Source organism: Epinephelus moara, chromosome 19 (assembly GCF_006386435.1).
Source record: "Epinephelus moara isolate mb chromosome 19, YSFRI_EMoa_1.0, whole genome shotgun sequence".
Taxonomy (NCBI): domain Eukaryota; kingdom Metazoa; phylum Chordata; class Actinopteri; order Perciformes; family Serranidae; genus Epinephelus; species Epinephelus moara.
In genome coordinates, this window is record NC_065524.1 from 18,188,099 (window position 1) to 18,206,137 (window position 18,039).

The following is an 18,039-nucleotide window of genomic DNA, read 5'->3' on the forward strand; positions in this document are numbered from 1 at the left end:
AACAGCGGCAAGCAGATGGCAAGAAGCCAAGAGAAAAACAATGAGGATAATGTTATTTACTCGGGAATAAATCATCAGCGTGGAGATATTTTGGATTTCGGAGAAAATACAGTTCAACAGACAAATCATATGCCATACATAAACGATGCTGTTTCAAGATAAAACATGACCTAACGTTTCCTGTCTGGTCGGACATCTCACTCTGCTAACATCTCACTATAGTAACACTAGCTGCTAGAGATTCTGTCAGGAGATGCAGTGACTTAAACCAACGGTGAGTGAGAAAAATAATAACGTTAGAAGTAATTTGTTAAGCTGTGAGTAGAGGAAAAAAAGGTCTATGAGCCACTAGGCTAATTTATGCAATGTAAACATGCTTAAGCTAAAGGTGACTAGCAAAAAACAATCGTTCTGGTCTATGAACTTTGACGATTATTACTGAGCTGAATTTGATACTTCTGTTAAACGATGTTGTTGTTAGTCCATGTTTTATGGCTGTTGGGAGAAGTTAGCCTTCAGGGCTTTAAACCATATAGACCTCAAGTTTTAGGAAACAGATGATGGTATGAGTTAAAATGAAAACATTTCCTCCAGAAAGGCCTCTCTGGCAGAGAGCCCTGAAGGTTAAATTATCCCATGTGCTGGTTTATGTGTGTTAATGGAGACAGTTTAAAGTGAACTTTACTGCACTTAAGCCGTTACAATTACTAACATTCATTATGTGTTGTTTTTATCGTTTTTGGCCAAAAGCATAAAAAAAAGGAGTGGCAGCTTCTTCTGTAACAGACTGTGTTAAATGGGCAGATAATATTGTCTCATATCAATCGCACGACCTTAAATCACTTCAATTCAAAATCGTATCGTGGCAGACTTTTTAATATCGTCAACTATCATATGATTGTCCAAAGAACTGATATAATATCGTATCATGATGAAACTGCTGATTTACACTCCTACAAACTACACATTGCACTTCTGCATTTTCATATGCCTGCCACCACGGACTCAAAGAGTATAGATGCAGATTGAGAGAGATACCCGCCCCTCTCCCTCTCAAACTGTGATCAGTCTGTGAAACTAGACAGCACTGATCAAATATAAATCAAGATTATTTCGCTGCATTGCCTAAAATCACCTAAAATGTCTTAAGAACCACATTTTAGTGCCCTGTTTGGCTGTAATATGAGAATTTGTACACTGAAAGTGGGCATACTGTTTCCTGTATTGTAAAATGGATGAAAAAACTGAGATCAAACAATAAAACTAGGCAGTGCTGATCAAATATGAACGAAGATTGTGAGCTGTGTTGTCTATTTCTCAAATGTTTTCAGAACCATATTTTAGCTTACCATTTAACTGTAGTTTGAAATTGTGCAGTGAAATACTTCTATAAGTATTACATGAACGCATTGGCTCCAAGTTGTTGTAGCATTACTGTATATCCAGTTCTAAGACCTCAGCCAGAGATTTCTTCAGTCAATATTAGTGATTGAATTCTACACATAATTATTTTCCCTTAGGTTGACTCATATCTTCAACAGGAATCTATAATGTGTTTCACTTTCACACAGAAACCTTTTTTATATATGGTTTTGTAGCTGGGTATTGCATTTTAGAAATTAACACATCAAGTGGTCTGTACTGTGAAAGCACTTTTTCCCACTTTGTAATCAGGTTAGGTCACGGCAGAAGAGACACTTCTTTGGACCGATACTGTTGCTTACCTTGGCACCGGGTAGCCCTTCAAGCCCTGGTAATCCCATGGCCCCTGGTTCCCCCTGTGAGAGAAAAACACACCACCCACTGCATCAAGACATAAAAGTCACTGCTGATATAGACTAAAGGTTGTTAGTTCCCCTTTTTGCAACCACGAATGATGCTATTTTTGTCTCACAGTCTTCAATGGGAGGGTGAGTTTGGTGATGAGCTACTAAAAGGTGACATGGTATTATTACAAGGCTGTCAGTAAACATTACGCATTAACAAGCAAATATAGATCAAAGCTATATAAAGGCGAGTAAATTAAATTCTGCAGGAGCCAAGATTTTGCACATTTTCACCTCTCCTCTTGATATTCTCCGTGACATATTAATACAACCCTTCACGCGTCAATATGAAGTTAATCCTAAGAGGACGATACTTCAACCTGAGTGTATTATATTATATGATCTACGACACATGCTGTCACACCTTGTAGGCTACAGATGGGATAGTAAAAGAGCCCCATTTGACAATCACAATCAGACTTGCTTTCTGCACTAAAAATAGAGACCCATTCCCAGTGCTGGAGCAAGTGATGGCCTCTATCTACCTCATCTTGCTCAAGCTGCCATGGAGAAATGCCATTACACAGAATAGAGGGGCACCGGGCGCTGACATAGACGGATTGTGCAGGTAATTGTCACACATGTAGATTGTCATGAATAAGCGAGTGCGACTAAGGGGAGAGTGGGCCAGCCAGAGGATCAGCTGTGAGACGGATTGGGGCAATTCCACCACAGCACTAGAGCTGCTCGCACAATTTATTAAAATGTCAAATTAACATCCTGGTGAAAAATCACTGTGCAACAAAACAATAAAAAATGCAATTGGCCCCATGAGAATAAAGAATTCAAGTTGATGGGTGAAGCGTTGAATTGTTTCTGTGTCTACCTGGATTGTTTGCGGGCGTTAGTATGGGGGGAAGGGCGTTTGAAGTGCAGAGAGAGTTCATAGGTTCCCACTGGCAAGACAATATGGTACAACAGTTTCATATTTGCAGGAGACATGATCATTTTTTCGCTGTGTGTTGGAGTTCTACTGAGAGTGGTTAAGTGCTCAGGCTTGAGGGTGTATTGACTTATGTTGTAGAGAACCACAGAGACAATGATAGAAAGCAACTGGAAACTCTGACTTCTCTATTTTTTGGGCAGCACACACACACAAAAAATAGACAAATATTTCATAAAAAATACACTCCAGAATGAAAAGCTTCAACTCACTACAGATCCTTCATCTCCTTTGGGACCCTTGAAAGAAAGAGAAAAAAAGACAGATTACTCCCACGAATGCGACAACCGCCACCGTACAAATCATAAATATAGTCTGAAATGACATGTGGCCACTGTATGTTAGTGTCATTAAAATTTATAGCAGTCATTATTGCTTCTCTTGCCTTGCAATTTCTGTCTGTAAATCAAGCTTATGTTGTGTTATATGTAGCTGTAGTCTTTCTCAAGAAAGATTAAAAATGATCAGGATCATTTAACCCAGTCTAGTTATCACAAGAGCTGTAAAAACACTGGTCATTCATGTTTAAAGTTTCAGTAAGGCAAATAGAAAAACATGAACAGAAAGGGCACTTAACTGTTTGTTTGTTTGTTTGTTTGTTTGTTTTCTTGTCTTGGTTAGTAGCATAAAACAGCAGAATGACTGTGGTAATCATTAATAATAAGAAAGAGCGAAAAAGTGCAGCTGACAATTGAAACCATTTCAAATATTCAGAATCGATACGTATTGATAAAGAAGTATTTTGACAACACTAGTTGTGGTGCTCATTTTATAGGTTCAACAGAAAATGGGTTTTTTTGTTTGTTAAGCCAACAACACACGTCAGTGGGGCCGTAGGGTGGCTAACACTCACTAGTTTGACAACGCCCTTCTAGCCTGCTGTTACCTTTTTAGTGATCCAAGGTATTGATATTGATATTGTATTTTCGTTGTCTTATAAGGAGCTGTTTATATCTACATATGAAGCGGTCCACTTCCATAGTGTCTGCCATGTTGTTTCTACAGTAGCCCAGAACAAACAAATCAAACACTGGTTCTAGATAAAGCCATTCATGTTTTCCCATCGGTCACCGTAGTTCTACAACCTCACCGCTAGATGCTACAAAATCCTACACACTGGACCTTTAATTGCATGTTTGTTGAAACATAATGTAATGCTGCTGTAGCTGCCTGCCTCCGACTTAGGGCTTCTGCTCAGTCGGCAGCTGAGAGGCAAAGAGAGACAGTGGGGATAAACACCATGTAGATCCAGGATATATTCTCATCTAACTTTGCGAATTGAGGGTTAGCTTTGACCTAACCAGAGTTCATGATTGTTGGAACACTGGAAAGACTAACCAAGATGGTTTTGTTGAGTCTTTTTTGTCTGTTTGTGTCTGTCAAATTTAAAAGAAGAGTGTTTTACGATGAGTTAACAAAGCAATTAACATAGGCGTAGTTTTATGAGAAACTTGGATTGGTGTGCAGTTGTATTTTTCTATTTTTTTCTGTTTATTGTACTCTTGTTTACAGAGGAGTTGTAGTGGCTGCTCTGAGCATCCTGCTATGTTATCTGAATGGGAATTTCCATTCTACTTTTATTCTATTTCTATAGTGAAGCATTTTAGCATTTTTCCACATAAAAAAAAAAAGAGGAATAATTGATAAATTGGGCCCCTTGCCCCTCTTCACACTGATGAAGATGCTCCCTGATTGGATGCTCCAGAGGAACTGTTGGGCAGTGATGGATGCAGTACAGGGAGAAGCATCCTCGAGACTGAGCTGCAGTTCATGTGCATTGTTTGCTGGGGGATATTTGAGTGTCTATTTTTCGTCACCAGCTTCAGTGTTGGTTGTGGTAGATGGATCCCTGCAGGGCCTGTGAATGAATGTCTCCCAGGAGACTGGACAAGATTACAAACTGTCTGATAAGGGGGAGCAGGGGGAGCTGATAAGCAAATCGGGTCACTTCGGCTTGGTGCCGTGCAGCGCAACTGAACTCCTCAGTCCGTTTTGCATGTCAATGATGTTGTGTGTCCTGGGGCGGGTCAGAAACACCTGTTTGAGAGTCAGAAAGCCTCTTGGCCTTCACCAACCACCAGCTCTCAATGAACATGATTGACTGTGATAGGGCCTCAGCAGCCGAGATAACACTGGAGGGCTGGTCAGGTTATTTGTTATTCAGCTCTCCCAGGTTCTGTGGCTCATACAGTATCAACGTGCCTGTGTGCAAGTGTTTCTCCACACTATACTGTAAAGGATTTGCTTCAGGCATAACAATGATTATGCTTACCGGAGCACCAGGAGCTCCAGGGGGTCCTAAAATAGCTCCACCACTCTGAAAAGACATTTTTTTCAATGTTACGACTATATATTTTACAATGTGGGTCAAATACATTTTAACCACAATCACTGATTCTTTTCCTGCCAAGATGACTGAAGGCACTATGATGTGAATACAATGGATCACAATGACATATCGCTGAGTTAAAGTCATTTAAAAAGTCTTTACCTGCAGCTTGTACAGACTGCTCATCCCATTGCCCTCCACATAGGGCACACCCTGAAACACAATCAACACTAAATCAGACATCTCCTCTCTGAGACTCTCCTCACTGTTCTGTGAGTTGTGGGCACCAAGAGTCTTTACAGAAAACTGTACAGTAGGTCTGGAGCAGTTATACACTGTTAAGCCCTTAAAAGCTACATGAGAGAGATCAATAGCTCATTTGGTGATTACACAAAGAGAGGGGAAGAGTGTGCGAGAGAGTGAGAAGTGAAGAGAGGAGGAAAAACAGAGAACAGTAGACTTAATAATCCTTGAGCCGTTGGTGATTCAGAAAACGAGAGTATTTCAGAAATACAAAAGAGCACAGTGATTAAAAGAGATTCGGGTATGAGAACTAGGTAATCTAGTCTTCTTGTGTAGTTTAATAATATAAAAGAATGTTTTTCCCATGATAGATTGGTAGAGGGCAGCTATTGTAAATGTAGAAGGAGTCAAGGTTCTCATTTAGAAGCAAGCGGACGCCTGTGCCCTTTTCAGGCCACTGAGCCATCCCCTGTCCTCCCAGACTGCAGTTTATGAGACCAGGGTGTGGGGGGGCACGGCAGGTTCAAGGGGACGGCTGATGAATTATAGATTTGCCTTTGGAAGTGCTTACTCACTGGCCTTTTAAAGGGTATGAGCATGATTCAATGCCAGTGAGCAGGTCGCCACAATTTCATCGTATTTGTGCTTGTTTGTCAGTTACGTTTTTCTTGTTACACTAAATACTTATAAACTGAGCAAAATGTAAGTGTACTGATGGTCATTGCTGTACGAAGAGATGCCAAGGCGAGGTTCTGGCTCTGACCTTTACCTGATCATGGGAAAAGAAGCTCTTTGAGTTGATTGAATGCTTGCAATGTGCCAAGTGTGCTGAGGTCTGTAACTGGTCGGTAAGACTAAAATAACAATAAAATGCATTTAAGCCTACATGTATGACCTTAACAGAGGTTTTAACACTTGTTATCACCATCTGGGTCTTGCTGAGGCAGAGGGAACTTACTGGTGGCCCTGGAAGGCCTGGTCTGCCTGGGGGGCCTTCATTTCCCTGCCAAACACAAACCAGAGCAATTGTTAATAAATGTCTGTGGAAATGGAAATCAAGCACATTATCAAGCACAGTCCAATGCTAATACAATCCACTGATATGGATCCTTATTTGCCAACCCTGAGAGAAAAGAATTTTTCTTTAAGAGATCTTGTTTCCTACACTGAAGCCCTGTTTGCACGGGACTCGTATTACTTGTGGAACTCTACTAATTTGTAATAACTGCATCTGTGTGTCATCTGTGATTGTAATCCTGTGCAAATCTGCCAAATCCCTAATTTGTCAAGATTGCCCCTTCTGGGGTGGGAGTGAGTTGCTGCCCCAAGCGACAGAGTTCAAGTATCTCTGGGGCTTGTTCACAAGTGAGGGTAGAATGGAGTGTGAGATGGATTGGCGGTTTGGTGCTGCATCTGCAGTGATGCGGGCGCTGTGCCGGACCACTGTGGTGAAGAGGGAGTTGAGCCAGAAAGCGAAGCTTTCAATTTACTGGTCCATCTACATCCCAACCCTCACCTATGGTCATGAGCTCCGAGTAGTGACCGAAAGAAAGAGATTGTGGATACAAGCGGCTGAAATGTATTTCCTCTGAAGGGTGGCTGGGCTCAGCCTTAGAGATAGGGTACGAAGCTTGGACATCCAGAGGGAACTTGGAGTAGAGCTGCTGCTCCTTTGCATCAAAGGGGGTTAGTTGAGGTAGTACAGGCATCTGATCATAATGCCTCCTGGGTGCTTCCTATTAGCACGTCCAACTGGTAGGAGGCCCTGGGGCAGACCCAGAACACGCTGGGAGGGATTACATATCTCATCTGGCCTGGGAAAGCCTTGGGGTTCCCAAGAAGGAGCTGGAAAGCGTTGCTGGGGAGAAGGATGTCTGGAATACTTTGCTCAGCCTGCTGCCCCCGCAACCCAGCTTCGGATAACTGGTTGAAAATGGATGGATGGATTACCTACCATATTTGGCAACACAGAGGTCATGTGAATCGGCATTCTGATAATTCGACATTGTATTTAGGTTTTTCTTTTCTCCACAGCTTTTCTGCCTCTTTGCCGGGCAGGAATTACGAAGGCTGCGTTGGCAATTAAAAATGAAAGTTTTGGCAGGGTGCAGGAAGCTCATCTCGCTACACAGAATGTGTTAACAAAAGCATCAAATCCATCGTAAGAACGAACTCTCCAAAGATGACGAGATGCATGCAATGACAATGTGTAACATAATCAGTTCTGTTTGTTCAACATTAAAAAATAAAATTAAGAAAAAAGAAGGTTAACTCTGTATGTCACCGCTTGTGGTGCTACGTGGTGTTTTTGTGTTGTGTGTTGTGCACATCATGTCCGCAGGATGTCAGTAAATTTGAATAAAATACAGACTTCACTTATCCTGTGCAAATGCAGCACACAAAACATAGACGCATGTGTGTATGTGTGTTATAAATTTCATAAGATCCCCTGGTAATACTAGTCCTGTGCAAATAGGAATTTTGATTCACATACCAATAATGAAAAGCTTTGAATTAGAAGAATTTGAAGTATTCTAAAAATCTCAATCTTTATTCATCACTATCATAGGAATCTATCTTCAAAACCTCCAATAAAATTACATTAAAAGGGGAAAAAAATGTACAGAAAAGTTATTAATACTCGCTGGTTTTAAGTAAGTCATATATTTTGCACATTCATGCACTGTGTACTGTATATAAAGCACAGGAATATACACACACTACCTACAAGATAAATGCTTAAATGGTAAAACACCTTACTTTATCTCCCTTTACTCCTGATTGGCCCATTGGCCCCGGTCTACCCATGAGCCCCTGCAAACAGAACAGCATCCATACAGTAAAATCATTTTTAAGCATTGACCTCAGAAAAAGGACTCGCACGTGTTGCAGTTTAATAGACCTGTAACCATTCAAAGGTACTTTGTGTTGTGAAACAATGAAAGAGATTCTGTACAATATAAGATCACACAAAGGACAGGCGCCTTACCGGTGCCCCTGTACGACCGGTCACACCAGGAAGTCCTGGTACTCCTGGAGGCCCCTGGAAAAAGCAAAGTGGATCACCATTTTCTAAAATAATGTCTCACAATCACACCAGAGTATTTACACTGGAAACTGGAGTTTCTCCATGACACATTCAGGAGCATTAATGGGAAATACAGCCACAGGAGAATTCATTCCACTGTGCAGATTGTTAACTAGAACTCAATTAAGGGCTCGATACTCTGTTTGTGCCTCACACCTGTTCAGGAGTAGAATGTTAACTTGTATTTGAAAGGTGAGATCCACTACGATGTGAATACCAAGCAGCGCAAAGTTTTACAGATGTGTCCTTATGTGTGCAAAGTAAAACCTTAATTACAGTCAGTCAATTTATAATACTTCCATATCTGGTGAAATAGGTAATGTGGGCATCTGGCCCTGTTGTATTACTGGCTGCGCACTACACACTAAGCAGATTATCTAAACCTAAGGGGTAAGGTGTAATTTAGTGGTCCAAGTCTTATCCAATTTCTCAATGCCTGGAACAGCTTTCTAGGAATCCATTAGCAACAACAATCACAGAGGTATAATACAGCACATTGAGCGTGCACATGGAAACAAAATAGGGTCAAAAGTGAACTATTTCACTGTCCAATCACGGAGCTGTGAGTCTGTGGCTGCAACCAAACCACAGACTATATTAAATAATGGACATAGTAACCATGATGTCACTGATTAGTGTGTGGACTCGCATTTTGAAGGCTCAAGTTCAGCATTTCAAACTCGATGATGGCCATCGCCATGTTGGTTTTTTGGAGACAGAGGTGACCATATTTGGATGAGAGGGTGGAGCTGTGAGGAAGTGAGGGGTGGATCTGACTCACAGGCTGTAGCGACACCTGTATACTGCCTGTCACTCATCGTGGCCACGCCCTTGAATATGTATATAAGCCTTAATTGATTTTAAACGGGCGAGTTAAATAAAAATTCCCCCCTACACACAGTTTTAATGAAAGTTGAAATCAGACCAAAACCGTTTTTGTACCAGGCTTTATATTATGCATGTTCATTCTACTGTAAAGTTGAGTATTGTAACATGGGGGTCTATGGGGACTGACTGACTTCTGGAGCCAGCCTCAAGTGGCCATTCAAGGAGCTGCAGTTTTTGGCACTTCTGCATTGGCTTCAATTTTTGGCCCTGTAGATTGACCTTGTGGAAAATGACTGCTTTCTCACACAATCTGGAGCACCAGGACTGTCATCACTATCTCTTGTTGAGTTAAGTTCCCAAAGTTTGCTATTTGAAGATGAAGAATATATTCCTAATGTTATTTTACCATCTAACCAGAAATAGATTAACTTATTATCATTCACCCTTCCCGTAATTAGCTTAGATTAGGAACATATTTTTCATTTCCAAATTAAAAACTTTGGGGTCATTAACTCAATTTACCACTGGATAGCAATAATCGTCTCGGTGCTTCAGCTAAGCTGTAAGACAGCAATAATTTTCCCCAAGGTCACGTCTGGTTGCAGCCACAGACTCACAGCAAAAAGGCTCCCACCCCCCAGGCTCTGTGATTGGATAGATATTAAGATATTAATTTGAACATCCCCAATGGACATCCATGAGGAAGCTTCAACTGTGGGACAACACTTGTCTTTATGAGTATGATTTGTGCTTGTAGATTTGAGTTGCAGCTGTAAACGTGGGTGTCACAATTCAATTAAGTTCAGTGAGAACTTTTCTCACCCACAAACAGATAGATGTGCAACTGCAACCCTTTGTGCAAACCTTTGTGCACTCACACATCGGGAAATTATTTGTGCAAATCTTTTTGTCACACACAGAGAAATTACATTTTTTACTCATTCAAACATTTGAATTCATTTAATTAAAATGTTTTCACACATTCAGATATAGTGATACACAATTACAGTGCCTGTGACCCTATTTTGTTTCATCAAGTGCAATTATATTGTAGAGAATACATGAAAAGCCTTTTTAACTCACTGCTATGACAACTGGGGTTATGTTCACATTTTCTTGTCTTTATAGCGCTTTATAGAGTTGTAAAACATTAAACTGTCTTAATTTTCTACAGACGTCATCTTTATTCATTTGTTTCCATAGGGCATTTATGCACTTTTGCTGTATCGTACAAAAGGCATTGTATGTGTTTCTCTCACTGAAAAGAAAAAAAAGTTCAACAGGGCTATAAAACATGTTTTTATTGAGCCTATAAAGTCTAGTAACAAGTCTGCCTGTTAGGGAAAATCTCCTGCCATTGCAGTTCAATGCTGAAAGTTGACCTATGAAATGCTCCTCAGCTCCTCTAAAGAGTGCCTTGTTTTTTAATTAGCGCACGCACACACACACACACACACACACACACACACACACACACACACACACACACACACAGAGCAGGCTACGTTCTTTATAAAGTCGCTCCTCGGAGTGCAGAAGATAGGGCATAGTGCACACACAGCACTGTGGATAGCGTTTGATAACTTCTTTTGAAAACAGACTTTGAGAGTTGACGGGCTTTAAGATGAGGCAGACATTACAATATATTTACATTCTTTTGAAAAGCCTACCTCTCAATGTCACAGTGACTTCTGGATGGTTAGATAACTAACGGATTAATTTGTTTAGATTAAACTTTCATTCACTCACCTCATCACCTTTATCTCCTGCAGGGCCTGGGAACCCTCTCTCTCCTTTCACTCCCTGCAGGGAGGCACAACCAATGAGGGGAGGAGGGAAAGTGTTTTTCAACAACATGAAAAGGCCTAAAACTAAAAGCTGATGGGTGTAAACTTCAAAATGTCTCTTCCTCTCTTACAGCACATGACTTGAAATTGCCTAGTCTGTTTGACCGTGGTACAACACTGTATCCATAGCAACAACTTCTGCAGCGAGCACATAGGAGTGTGCAGAATAATATGAGTTGTAGAACAGCTGGTTAGGCTTCCAGAGATAATCCAAAAGGGGATTTATGAAAAGCATATGTCAATCTAAATCTCTATATAGATTAAACACACATTACAATAAACAGTATCATAAAATGAGGCTATTAGTGTTACTGATTCCTTTGCCATGCAGAGAAGCTGAATAATGTATTTAGATCCACAAAAACAATTACAGTAAAAAATGTGTTTTACTGTCTAATGAGTATTTAGGCCTGATATTTGCCTGCATACCTTTGGGCCTTCTTTCCCAGGGTTCCCCATGGGACCTCTTACACCTGGATCCCCCTGTTTAGGATAGAAGAACACAATGAATACGGTGTAAGCATTCTTAAAGGTCCAGTGTGTAAGATTTAGGGGAATCGCTGTGATTTAGTTACTTTAGAATGAGCAGTTTTAACTATATAGGGAGCAGGTCCTTGTCCATGGAGTCCACCATGTTGCACTAGATTGTTTCTACAGTTGCCCAGTATGGACAAACTGAACACTTGCTCTAGACAGGGCCATTTAAGTTATTGTGTCTGCCGCAGTGGTCGACAGTGCCTCCACGACAGCCTAAACAGTGTCGGAGAAACACTGATTCTTTACATGAAACTGCTTTATTGTGGTTTAAATCACAGGTTCAGTTTTGTTTTTTGTTTTGTTTTTTGGGAGAGGAAGATACCTCTCTCCTGGTTTAAAAAAAACACTTGAATGTCTGTATTCAAGTTATCAGATAAAAAAGGCAGAACACATTAGCAGGTGCTGGGCTAGCAGCTAGGGCTGTGCAATTAATAAAAAATATTTATCGAAATTACAATATGGCCAAGTTCAGGATCTGCAATTTTTTGATGAAGGTAAAATGTGTCACAAAATACCATTATTAATGAAGCACTGCTGTGCTACAGAGATGACATCAACTAAAAATCAGATTCCAGACCAAAGGGAACATGCTTGTTTGGTACAGACCCCAACAAAAATCACATTTATCATTACTATTATTTTTTGTTTTTCAGTGAAAACTAAATGCAAAATCAGTCAAAATAATCTGTCAAAATAATCGCTGTATGATTTTTCTTGCATATCGTGCAGCCCTACTAGCAGTCAGTCAGCAAGGAGCAGAGCAGAAACACTGATTTGTGATGTAAAACTCCTTTATTCAGTGTTTCTTCCGGTTTTAATCACCTGGTCCATTTGTTTAGGAGAGGAAGAGATCTCTGCAAATAATTCAGCTCCCAGTAAAAACTTCAACACTGAACACTGAATTCTAACCGGGAGCTCATGCTTGGCACACAGGAGAAGTTTCCACTGGTTGTAAGCTGCACTCCTCACCGCTTTATGCCACTAAATCCTACACACTTCTCCTCTAAAGCATTCAATGAGCAGCCCCAAGAGTAAATTTAACAGGTGCCATGTAATGCAAAGATAAACATGCTTGTTCCAAATTGCCTGCCATGCTGACGGGTTACTTGTACCTTTTCCCCCACCATGCCTTCTACTCCTTGCGCTCCAAAGGACCCCTTCTCTCCCTTCTGCCCAGGAAGCCCTGGGACTCTCGTCTGGCACACACTGCAGGCATTCTGCCAGCGCAGGCAAGGCAGGAAGCAAAAGTGGTGGCACAGATAAGATTTCATCAAGTTGAGCCGGAGCACTGCATTTTTGCCTTTTTATTATGTCACATCCCCTGGGTGGAGGACGAGACCCCAGCTGACACAAAGTGTTCTCTAAATGTCTGCAGAGCACAATAATGTGAACCAACCAAGAGTGTCTCCAAGAGTGTCTCTCGTCTAGGTGAGTGGTGAACTTTGTCAAACTCATCGACTGTGACATTTAGGTGAGAATCTTAAATATCATTGTCCGTGATCCAGTCTAGATATAGGCACTGCACCTGCCAGGAAATAGCGAGGTACTCTAAATTGGAGGGAGGTGGTGGTTACAAGTATAGCAGTGCACCATTAAAAAGCAGCATTAAAAAGAAGGCTGAAATAAAAAATGAAAAATAATCTCAACCTGCTCGTCATCTAATTACCCTCCAAGAGTCAAAGAAAATGCTATCAATAAAACAAAATAAGAAGAGCGTGCCATTACTGAGGATGAAAAGAAACTAGAAAAACATGAAGTTGAGTGTGTTTAGTCATTTTTGTATGTGTCATCAAGGTGTTGAAAGCATTAATTAGAGTGCCACTAAGGAACTGGGATGAAGGCAGTAAACAGTAGCTGAATCTAGCAGAGCACTTAATGGATCAAATAAGTTGACACTGACACTGAGGGGTGACAGAAAATTATAAGACTACTGGCGTTTGGCTTTATCTCCAATGACGAGTCATGTGATGGCATTAAATTTATTGTAAGAGTTGACATCCATTACATATTAAAAATTAAAAACCGTTATTTAGCTAAGTGCTGTCCTGCAGGTAACATCATTGAGAAAGGTGACTAACCTGCTTTAGTCAAAAGAAAAAAAGAACAAATCTGTCATTTGCATGGATTTGGATGGAAACGGGCCATTATGAAAGGTAACAGCCACCAGAGAGAATCTCAGTCTCAGGTAATAATAAAAGTGTTTCACATTATGTTTGCATTTGGTCAGGGATTGATGAAAAACTTTGAGGTGATGAACGAGTTGGAACACAGTTTTAAAGTGAGAAAGTAAAGATACAAGCTGAAAGGCTGGTGGATTTGGGGACAAGACTTCTTTCAAAGTAAGAGTGGTTTAGCATTCTTACCAAATGCTTTAACGTTAAGTAATTGGAGGTGAAGGTTTAAGTGACAAGGGAAATCTAACAGAGGAAATTAAATTAAAGCATCTAAGAAGTAAGAGAAGTGAGAGCTACTCTCAAAGGCTTATTTGTTTTTGGGAGGGGGGGTTGAATAAGATCTGGAATACATAGAATACAAGTATGACCCTTGCTATGAGGCAACATACGAGGCAACGTTGTGATGTTAGATTTACATAAATATAATTTTTGCTTTTGTTATGCCATCTTTATTTAGTTGATTTAAACATGTCATTACAGAAACAATTCACCCGAGAATTTTAATTAATTTAATGACAAACAGATATGCTGTCACAGAGTTATGGTCGCTGCTAATCTTGATCTTCCATCTGCACTGGTTATATCGTGGTCATATGCTATCATGTATATCAGAATTTAAAGAGTCTAAAGCTATTTTAATCATAATAGGACAAACATAATGGATTACACAACCACACTGGTTATTGCTGCCCCATTAAGACTGATTGGTGCATCACGCAGCAAAGTCATCCCCTAAATTATGTATATAAATCTTTTTGTGTCTCGCATGCAGCAAAAGAGAGAGCAATTATTATTGACAGCAATTTGCACTTTTTCACAATTCACACTACAAACGCTTTTTACACTAGGGATGATTGCTGTGAAATAAACCGATGTCTGACTCCTCGTATGGTGGGAGGAAAACTGCCACATAGCAACAATAATTTCTGCTAAAACTACAATTACAGTACGTTTGCATATCTGCAGAGGAGTTTAATAATCTTCTGATACAGTAATCTTTGTGCACTGAATATTTACAATGCACTGGTGTGATATTCCTACATCCCATTACCTTAATTGACAGTTGGTATTTGTCATACAGTACGGTGTGAACGTGCACCTGTGGTGAATGAACAAGCCTGGATTTGTTGTGAAATTATTTGAATGTCTTTTCTACACTACGTACTTCTCCCTGTCATCCTGATGGAGGCACTCGAGGGCTTTTGCTATCCCTCTAAACTGACAGCATCCATACATTAGTGAAATAGCACTGAACAAATATTAATCATCTTTAAATACTAACCAAGGCACCCCTTTGCATGTTATTGTATTTGATAAGCTGCAATTATCATTAATTAGGTGGATAACATACCTTGAGTATTGCACCCATGTCTCCAACAATTGGCAGGGCAGTCTGTCAGAGAAAGAAGAAAGAAAACAATCCTTGAAACGTTGCCACAGTCGTAAATTCAGAGCTAACAAATCTTTCATGTTTTAGAAATATTCTGCTGTTGTTTGTTTGATGCAACTGCATCTGCTAAATTGCTCGAAACATCAGTTTAAAAGAGCATCTTATATGCCTTTAAGGAATGTGATTCTACCAGAAACATTTTTAACAAATCTCTGTTTCAGTGTTTCATTTTCAGTTTCTATCTGCAACGCTTGAGGAAACAGTTTAATAACTTTGTTGCTGGAAGACACCGTCCTCACATCTTCAAAATATTGTTGTTGTCTAGAGCTGAGGAAAATGCTTTTGAATTGCAGCCCGTGTATCTTTTAAAAACATAAAATGGACAATAAATGGGTTCTTTACAATGTATGAATATGAATAGGTTAAAATGCTACATCTACAAGGCTTCAGCAGCAGCACTCGTATTGTACTCACACCCACCCATCAACACTATAGTAAATGTCGCTTACTTGAAACGCATGAAAAGACTAGAAAGAGATGAAAACGTGCTAACAACAGGGTGCTGCCAATTTGTCGTAAACGGCAACATTTTTCCTGAAAGTGATGCTGGTTAGTGAACAGCGGGACTAGCTGCTTATTACCCCAAAACTGGAGCTGCACTGTTAATGGTGACTTTAAGGTGAGCTCAGTGGATCACTGATGCTGAACAGCAGAAAGTAAAAATGAGGTTTTCTCACTTACTGGTTCACCTGGGGGTCCGGCAGGGCCCGGGGGGCCTGGCCTACCAGGGGGGCCCTTTAATTGAGACAAAGAAAAAAGTTAACAATCCCCATGGCCATGATATGAAGCAGACATACAAGGCCATAACTCGGCTTTCACACCCATCTCAGCTGGTGGGGATTTATGTCCAGGAGCCATTATACATTGAACTTGTTCATCCACAGTGGTAGCTGACATTCTTTTATGCTTCCAGCCATCTTTTATCTGCACATGTGTGAGGGAGCGAATAAGAGTGGAGGGACTGACTGATCTTACTTACCTCCCTTCCTGAAACCCCAGGAGGGCCAGATAAACCCGGGGGTCCACGAGGGCCCTGAAAAACACCCAGACACTCTGATGAATTTAACAATCTTGCCTCACACAACCAGATAACAACTTACAACCACTGCAGTGTTATTTGTATTATAAAATAATTGCAAGACTGCTGGCTGCAGCATCAGCCAGCTAAAAATCAGTAAAAAAAAATAAACTTGAGCATGTTTGTGTGTTGTGCATCCAGAGAATTTTCCTCATACCTCAATTCCCGGCTTTCCTGGGGGTCCCATGCGGCCCTAAGAACACATCACACATCTTGTTAACACTATCTGCCCTCTAGCACCCGGGATCCAATAAAGGAATTGTGTTAGACACCTTTTGCTCTATTGATTCTCTGTCTCCAACAATCCTGCATTTCAGAAATGAAAGCAGACTCACTCACAATCAAATCTGTGTGGGGTTCAAACTAGCGGTGCAGAGCATATATATGATAAAGGGAGGGTGCAATACGCCAGCACCTCACGGTAATGACCAGCGTTTTCATCTGGGAGAGAATTAAGCGAATGCTGATCTTGATATTCAAAGCGGATGTCTTTCTTTACTCTATGCCTACAGACTATAACCTGCAGGTATTGTCGTTTGAGCTAAATAATGAATGTGGGAGACACAGACAAATCAATACATCATACTCACAGGCGAGCCTATGATAGTCTCCCCAGGTTCGCCTTTTTCACCGTGGTCTCCTGGCAATCCTGGGACACCTCTTTCACCCTGACAAAAATACAAGGGGGAAGTCAGTTTCAGTGAAAGTGAATCCAGAAGTCATGGAGAGCTGCTGCACTGCATGATCATTAACTATTCAAACTCTGCCAGAACTCATTTTCCCTTTATGTTTTGCCTTTAGAAGCTTCAAGGGTAAGAAACACAACTTTATTCAAGGCCGATGGCATGCAGGCGTGTTCATGGTGTATTTATTTTGCATTTATGCTTGTGTTGAGATATACAGTGTTCAAATGTAACACTATTTTTTTCAGTGATAACACCTTTCATAATTGGGACATGTTTATTGCATTATTACCCAAAGTTGCTAACAAACGCAACATGATATCATCAGAAAGCCTTGAAGTCTTTACCACAGTTTATAATTAAATGAGCTCTATACAATATTCAGAGTGTATCTAGGATTCAGAGGTCGTCTGAACACAGCTCTCAACATGGAAGTGGCTGAGGCGGCAGCTAGCAGCTAACAGTGCTAACAACGGCCAGTAAGGAGTGGCCACTATTAGTTAGCCAGGGGGATACACACACAGGACTCACATGCACACATGGTCAGACCGGCTACCACGACACGGAAGAGAGAAGCTCCGATTACGACACACACAAAGGGACTTCATTCTCTGCTCAGGACGCCATTACTCCACCATTACTTACATAGCAAATAAATGCCGGTATATTAATGTTCTGAATATCATATGTACATACAGTATGCAAGCATATCTTCGCATATCTATCTCAATATAGACATGCTACATATTGTTAGCTCGGTTTATTTCAATTTACCGAAACCATGAGCACCAGAGAAGACCGTAAGTCATTCAGATTTACTGGCATGACGAAAAAACAAGTGGTGATGCCCTCTTTATCTGAAGCTGTCATATAGTCAGAATGTGTGTCCATTCCTCAATTACACAGTAAGTTATTTATAAGTGTCCACCAATCAAAAGAAAAAAGTGTTTTCCACAAAAATTAATCCAAGTTGTGAATATTGTTTTTAACAGGATAAAGTAGTGTTGGTATGC

The 18,039-nt window shown here is 40.6% G+C and overlaps 1 protein-coding gene across 6 annotated transcripts in view; it reads right to left on the reverse strand.

Annotated features, from left to right (window-relative positions):
* The window catches only part of LOC126406274 (collagen alpha-1(XIX) chain-like), a 144,808-nt gene that overhangs the window by 21,031 nt on the left and 105,738 nt on the right, over positions 1-18,039 (reverse strand). For 5 of the 6 annotated variants that reach the window (XM_050070428.1, XM_050070430.1, XM_050070429.1 and 2 more), the window contains 15 exons: positions 16,934-17,011; positions 16,501-16,536; positions 16,245-16,298; positions 15,947-16,000; positions 15,167-15,208; positions 12,754-12,858; positions 11,534-11,587; positions 11,007-11,060; positions 8,331-8,384; positions 8,102-8,155; positions 6,300-6,344; positions 5,261-5,311; positions 5,042-5,086; positions 2,982-3,008; positions 1,725-1,778 (listed from right to left, as the gene is read on the reverse strand). In XM_050070428.1, coding sequence (XP_049926385.1) covers positions 1,725-1,778; positions 2,982-3,008; positions 5,042-5,086; positions 5,261-5,311; positions 6,300-6,344; positions 8,102-8,155; positions 8,331-8,384; positions 11,007-11,060; positions 11,534-11,587; positions 12,754-12,858; positions 15,167-15,208; positions 15,947-16,000; positions 16,245-16,298; positions 16,501-16,536; positions 16,934-17,011 — 807 coding nt within the window. The remainder of the gene's footprint in view (positions 1-1,724; positions 1,779-2,981; positions 3,009-5,041; positions 5,087-5,260; positions 5,312-6,299; positions 6,345-8,101; positions 8,156-8,330; positions 8,385-11,006; positions 11,061-11,533; positions 11,588-12,753; positions 12,859-15,166; positions 15,209-15,946; positions 16,001-16,244; positions 16,299-16,500; positions 16,537-16,933; positions 17,012-18,039) is intronic. The other variant, XM_050070431.1, reaches the window with a different exon arrangement.